This window comes from Vombatus ursinus, unplaced genomic scaffold, assembly GCF_900497805.2.
Source record: "Vombatus ursinus unplaced genomic scaffold, bare-nosed wombat genome assembly UNPS02003292.1, whole genome shotgun sequence".
NCBI lineage: Eukaryota > Metazoa > Chordata > Mammalia > Diprotodontia > Vombatidae > Vombatus > Vombatus ursinus.
The window spans coordinates 4,670,708-4,677,221 of record NW_020943070.1 but is presented as its reverse complement, the minus strand read 5'-3'; the positions used below and the strand labels follow the sequence as shown (position 1 = coordinate 4,677,221).

At 44.1% G+C, this 6,514-nt stretch overlaps 1 protein-coding gene across 1 annotated transcript in view; it reads right to left on the bottom strand.

Annotated features, from left to right (window-relative positions):
• Nucleotides 1–322: 322 nt before the first annotated feature.
• Nucleotides 323–6,514, bottom strand: part of RAC2 (Rac family small GTPase 2) — a 32,282-nt gene continuing 26,090 nt past the window's right edge. The window contains exons 6-7 of the mRNA XM_027872212.1: nucleotides 2,089–2,221; nucleotides 323–874 (exon numbers count right to left, since the gene is read on the bottom strand). Of these exons, the coding sequence (XP_027728013.1) occupies nucleotides 2,091–2,221 (131 nt within the window). The 3' untranslated portion in view covers nucleotides 323–874; nucleotides 2,089–2,090. The remainder of the gene's footprint in view (nucleotides 875–2,088; nucleotides 2,222–6,514) is intronic.

The following is a 6,514-nucleotide window of genomic DNA, read 5'->3' as shown; positions in this document are numbered from 1 at the left end:
TGTTTGTTTATCTATGAAATGAAGGGTGGAGGTTGAAGACCTCTGAGGTCCCCTCCCACTCCAAAACTCTGATTCTCTGATTGATAAAGTCACTGTTTGACCAGATGACTTCTGAGGTCCGATCCAGCACTCAGTCTGTATCCCCTGATGCCTCTGTTTACAAGGTCATTGCTAGGACTGTCCTTGCCAACATCTTCCACAACCCTTTCCTACTCTCTGTGTGGGATCCCGGAAGTCAGAGATCTGGGAAACCTTGACACTGTGTTACTACAGGCAAGGCAACTGACCGCTCTGGACATCAGTCAAATGGGAACTGTAATACTGGCCTCCACCTCCCGTCCTAGGTTTATTGTGAGGATGACAAAAGCTAGAGGATGTGGCACAGACTCCTACCCCACTGTAAACAATGATTATTATTAAGCAACATTCCGTGTCAGAAAGAATGATGTGATGACCGCGACGGGGACAACTGAGCTCCAGAAGAGGAAAGACGGGAAGGAATGACTTCGAGGGGGTGTGGCAGTACCCCCAGAGGGGTTCTCAGGGCCCCCTGCTGAGACCCTGGGAGGCCCCACACAAGAGTTTCCACTGCAGCAAAAGAGGTCTGTTTTATTGGTCATCTCCCCCAGAAGCACCTGGCTCTGGTAGGGGGCCCAAGCAGAGAGCGGGAAACAACTTTGCATGCGCTCACACGATCTTGTCCTGGAAATGTCTTTGGCAGGCAGATTAGTGACCAAGAACTCCATCCATCTATTAAGGAACGCCAAGGGGAGAAGGCTGGCTGACTGGCTGAAAAGCTCCCAGGCCTTGAAATCAGAGAACTGGGGAGGAGAGGGACACAGCACTGGGGAACAAATGGGCCCCGAGGGCATACCTAGAGAGGAAAGAGACGAAGGATGAGAATTAGGGGATCCCTTCACTGTGCTCATCTATACCATCATTTATCCCATAAGATCATAGATGTAGAGCCAGGCTGGACCTTAGAGATCAGCTGATCCACATTAACACCACCACCCCTCCCCCACCGCCATTTTACAGATGAGGAGAAGTTGAAGTGACTAGCCCAAGGTCACTCATACAGTGAGTAGACAAAGCCAGATTCGAACTCCGGTCCTCATACTCCAAATCCAGCATACTTTCCACTGTCTGCCATGACTCTCCAGCAGCCTCTCCAAACCCCAACCTCGTCTTATAATGATCTAATTTTTTGAGTAATTATTTTTTTTCAATTAACAAGCATTTACTTTTTCTGAAGACATAAGCAGAAGTAATTCTGATGAGAAGAAAAAGGAGAGACTATTATGTATGCCCAGGGAATTCTGACTAAAGTCTTCATTTATGACCACCAAACCCAACATGTAATTAGGTGATCTGACTGAGCAAGAGAAAGTTGAGTAGGCAGATGTGAGGATGCCAGTGTACTCCATCCATCCCCACGAGTGTGTTTGGGGCTGAAGAAGCCGTTGCTGTCTGGGGCTAGTGGTTCAAAGCCTTGGCTTAGGGTTTCCATCCTAAAAAGGGTCTTGGGGCAAGTCAGACCTACAGCGTTTTAGCTAGAGCTGGGAGCAGAATCCAGGTCTTTGGACTCCAGGGACTCTTTCCACTGTGCCCCTGGGTTCAAACCTCATCTCTGTCATTTACTACATATGTCACTTTGGACAATCCACTTATCTTCCTTGGGCCTTAGTTTCCTCATCTGTAAAAGGAGAAGGTTGGACTAGATGACCTCCATGGGCCTTTCCAGCTCCAGGTCTAGGCTTCTGTGACTGAGGAAGTGGGCCATGCTCCACTACTGGGAATCTCCCACTCTACCCTGTCCTTAACTCCGTAGGTAAGTGACATGAACCAACACAGCACTCCTACCATGAACCTACCCCCTGGACACTTCACCATCTGAGACACTCCACCCAGGACTGGCATCATAAGCACAGTGCCAGGCACACAGTAGGTACCTAACAAATGCTTACTGATTGAGTCCTTGTCAGAAAGGATCCTGCTTACATGGGCAGCGGTAATTCAGCCTTGTGGGAAATGGTAGTGGGCTGTGCAGCCCAGAGTTGGGCTCAGGGAGCTATCTTCAGTACTTACCTCTAGAGTAAGCTACAGGGGCGTTTCTGCTGTCGAGTGGGTTGGGGGCAAAGGACGGCCCGGATGGCCTCATCAAAAACAGTTTTTAGTCCACGCTGAGTAAGGGCAGAACATTCCAGGTACTTCACAGAGTCTGGTGGGGGAGAGAGGGAGAGGGAATGGGAAATGAGAGGGGGAGGCAGAAAGACAGAGAGGAGAAGACGAAGGAGGAGGAGGAGGAGGGGAGAGGAGAAGAGAGAAAGAGATGGGGAGGGAGGGGGAGAGAGAGAGACTGTCAGCCAGTGTATCAGCATCCCATAACCATCAGATTGGGCAAGAGATGGATGAAGGAAAAACAAATCACAGAATCCTAGATTGCGAGCTGGGAGCGACCTCAGAGGCCATCTAGACAAACCCCCTTTCGTTACAGATGAAAAAACTGAAGCCCAAAGAAATTAAAGGTGACTTCCCTGGTCACAAAAAGAGATAGAAGAAAATACCTCTCCCTATTCCTTTAAAGAGGTGGGAGGTCCATGAATAGGGAATATTGTATGTATTTTCAGATTTTTTTCAAAGTATTGATCAATTTTACTATTTTTTCCTTTTCCTCTTTTTTTCTCTTTAAAAATATTCTTTGTTATATGAGATGGGTCTCTGGAAAGAAAGAGGGAGAAGGATACAGGGGGAAATTTAGGTGATGTAAAGATATCAATAAAATTTTATTATAAAAAGTAAAAATAATTATAACTAGCATTTATATTATGGTTTAAGGCTTACAAAGCACTTTACAAATATTATCTCATTTTACCCTCACAGCCTTGGGAGATAGGTACTATTATTAGCACCTATTTTATAGATGAGGAAACTAAGGCACAGAGGTTAAGTGACTTGCCTAGGGTCATACAGCTTGTAAGTTTCTGAGGCTGGATTTGAACTCAGATTGTCCTGACTCCAGGTCTAGTGCATTAACCTCTGGGACACCTAGATGTCTGTATGATTTGTTCAAGATCACATAGGTAGTAAGCGGTATTCAATCTCAAAGCATCGCGCCCTCCCAGGATCGGGAGAAATTAGGCCAATTGATTTTAAAGGTCCAATATAACAATAATTCATACTGATGGCAGTCAAAAATCCAGAGGGAGAGGTCATAGATCTGCAGAATCCCAAAATAAAACCAAGTCTTTATCTGATGCATGAACTTCCAAGTCAATATTTCTGGTAAGAGGCCATCTATTCTCCACTAAAATACCTGCAATGATGGGAAACTTACTACCTATCAAAGTGCTCATAACTTTTGGATAGCTTTAATTATTAGGAAATGCTTCCTTTCATCAAGTCAAAATCTGAGCATAGTGTCTTGTGCATAGAAATACCATATTACAAATGTCATTTGAATTGATTTAGAGATATAGAACTTTGGAGATAGAAGGAACATTAGTGATTATGGAGCATAAACTGTATCTGAGAAGGAATCTCCCCCTATAGCATCCCTATGAAGTGGTCATATGGCATCCACTTGAATACTTCCAGTGACGGAAAACTCACTACCTCGCAAGGCATTCCATTCTACTATTTAAATGCTCTGAACATCAGGAAATTGGGCTGAAATTGGTCTCTCTGCAATCTATTGTTCTTAGTTCTGCTCTTTTGAGACCATGAATTAGTCTAATACTTCTACATGACCAACTTTTTTTTTCATTTCCCCTGCTTTTTTAAAATTATTTATTCTAAACCTAACAAACATTAAAGAAAATGGGCATTTCCTTATATATAACATAACAGAGGAAGATGCTAACACATGAAACTTTGGAACTCTATTATCAACCATTTGCCTTTCTTTTAAGTATGTAATAAATTCAATAACTTGCAAACTACTGGACTGGGATTTTTTTTTGTCCTTTTTGTGATCTTTGTTATTTTTTCCCAGTTATCAAGCATTCCCTCCCCCATCTCCTCTTCTCCTACCCACAAATCCAGCAAGTGTGTTCTAAGTCTTCTCCATATTAAACACCCAGGTCCTTTAACCAACTCTTGTAAAGCCCAGTTTTGAATGTCCTCACCATCCTTCCAAATCCTTAAACAAGATTGATTCCTCAAACTTGGCTTAGCTACACTGAGCTCCCCTATTTGGAGGGCCGGACTTCCTGATTTCTTCATCTTTTTATCTTTCCTAGAAAAAAAATCCATACTTGTTTCCTCTAAAAAATATTTTCTTTCCTAAACTCCAGAACTCTCCTCTGTCATGAAACTTTTAATTCGAATTGAATATAATATTTACCACATTTGGACCAAGCTTGAATTTGAGCTTGAATTGAATTGGACCAAGCAGGGGTCTGCTGTTAAATGTTTAACTATCAGCTCTTGGGGGGGAGGATGTGCACAGAATACACTTTTAAGTTTAATCCTTATTGCTAAAATTTTCTCTGTTGCCTTCAATGAAACAAGAAATCAAACCTTGATTTGGAGTATCTGTCATCTTTCAAGGTATCAATGCTTACAATGAACATTTAACGATCTGCTTTAGAGAGGCTGGAGCTGGCCCCAGCATACTCCTGCTCCCAGGTTAAATTCTTCAAGGTCCACCTGCCCCTTTCACCCTCTACTCAGAACACAGAGCCCTAGAGACATACTTTCATTGCCCGCTGGGGACTCCCTCCTTTCCTGGACCCTTCAATATATCAAGGGCTTTCCAGCACTCTGACCTCTTGAATCAACTCTGTCGTATGACCTTGGACAGCTTCTCTCTGCCTCAGTTTTCCCTTCTGCACAATGGGGATGATACCTGCCCTGATCTCTTCAAACAAAGGCTGAATCACATAATTAAACAGCACTAATAAGAGTTACCATTTGCAGAGAGCTCTAAGATTTGAAAAGCACTTTGAGAATCCACCTGCTTTGCCTTGTCAAAACCAGAGGTGTAAAATCCAAGGTGCACCAGCTACGTGCAGTCAATCTAGCTTGGCCCAAACCAAGATTCGACTGCAGTTCTCATTTGATTTTAATGTGCTGATGTATTATTTTTTTTAAAAAAGGAATATGTAAACATGAGTAGTTTTCTCGGTCACTATGTGGACCACGGAGATCCTTATGTATGACTTAGCTGCCCTTGTTTTTATTTTAACACCACTGCTCTACACAATGGAAAGCCAGAGAGAGGATCTAACCCCTTCCCCGAAGAGGGCTTTGGAGTCAGAGGAGATATGTTTGAAACTTACCTTCCCGAGGCTCAGTTTCCTAATCAGTAAAATGAAGGGGTTGAACTAGTTGGCCTCTAGAATCTCATTGAGCACCAAACCCACTGAAGGATTTTCCACCTCTGCCTAACCTAGAAGGCCGAGTATCATCAGTAGGGAGCTGTTACAATTATTCCCATTTGACAGGTGGGAAAACCAATGCTCAAGTGGAATGACTTGCCCAAGGTCACACAGGTAATAAATGTCTTAGTCTGGATTTGAACTCAAGTCTTCTAGATGACCAGGTCAGCTCTAACCAGCTTTTCAGGGCCAATGGATACATTTTCAGTGTGATATTTTACACTTCAGAAATCAGCAAATGTTACAAATCAAGGCTTTATTTTCTGTTTTGCTGATGGTCTAGACTTAAGAAAGTGATGGCAAAAATGTTAATAATTAAGATTAAACTTCCAAGTGTTGCGTGTAATTCTTTTTCCTGGAAAGCCGGTTGTTAAACATACATCACCACACCCCTCATTTTCTAACCACTATGCCACTCTGTGTAAATAACACTGGGCTTAAATCCATATTGTGGATCTCAGACGTGTCCTTTACCAGCCATGGGTCCCTGGGCAAGTCACCTTACTGCTCTAACCTCAGTTTCCTCATTTGTGAAGTGAAGACACTGACATTTGTCTGGCCAGTCTTGTGGGGTATTGGGAGCTGGGGGAGTACATGTTCTGTGAATCCAAATGTGCATTTGAATGAGAATGAGCCCCAGGGAGCTCCAGCTGAGATGGAGGCAGTGAAGCCTTTGGGGGAGGCCAAGAGAGGAAGAAGCTTCAGCTCTATTGGTGGTGCCCATTCCCCAGGACGGAGGGAGAGGAACAGCGTTTGAAGTTCAGCTGGCCAATTCTTTAATAATTTGAATTCTGGTAAGTCATTTCTCTTTCCTAGATATGTTTATTTATCTGTAAGATCATGAAGTTGAACTAATCTCTCTAACACTCCCTGTTCTAAGGTCCCTCCCAGCTCTGACCCCCCCTGTTCTAAGGTCCCTCCCAGCTCTGACATCCCCTCTTCTAAGGCCCCTCCCAGCTCTGACATCCCCTCTTCTAAGGCCCCTCCCAGCTCTGACATCCCCCGTTCTAAGGTCCCTTCCAGCTCTGACCTCCCCTGTTCTAAGGCCCCTCCCAGCTCTGACATCCCCCGTTCTAAGGCCCCTCCCAGCTCTGACATCCCCTGTTCTAAGGTCCCTCCCAGCTCTGACATCC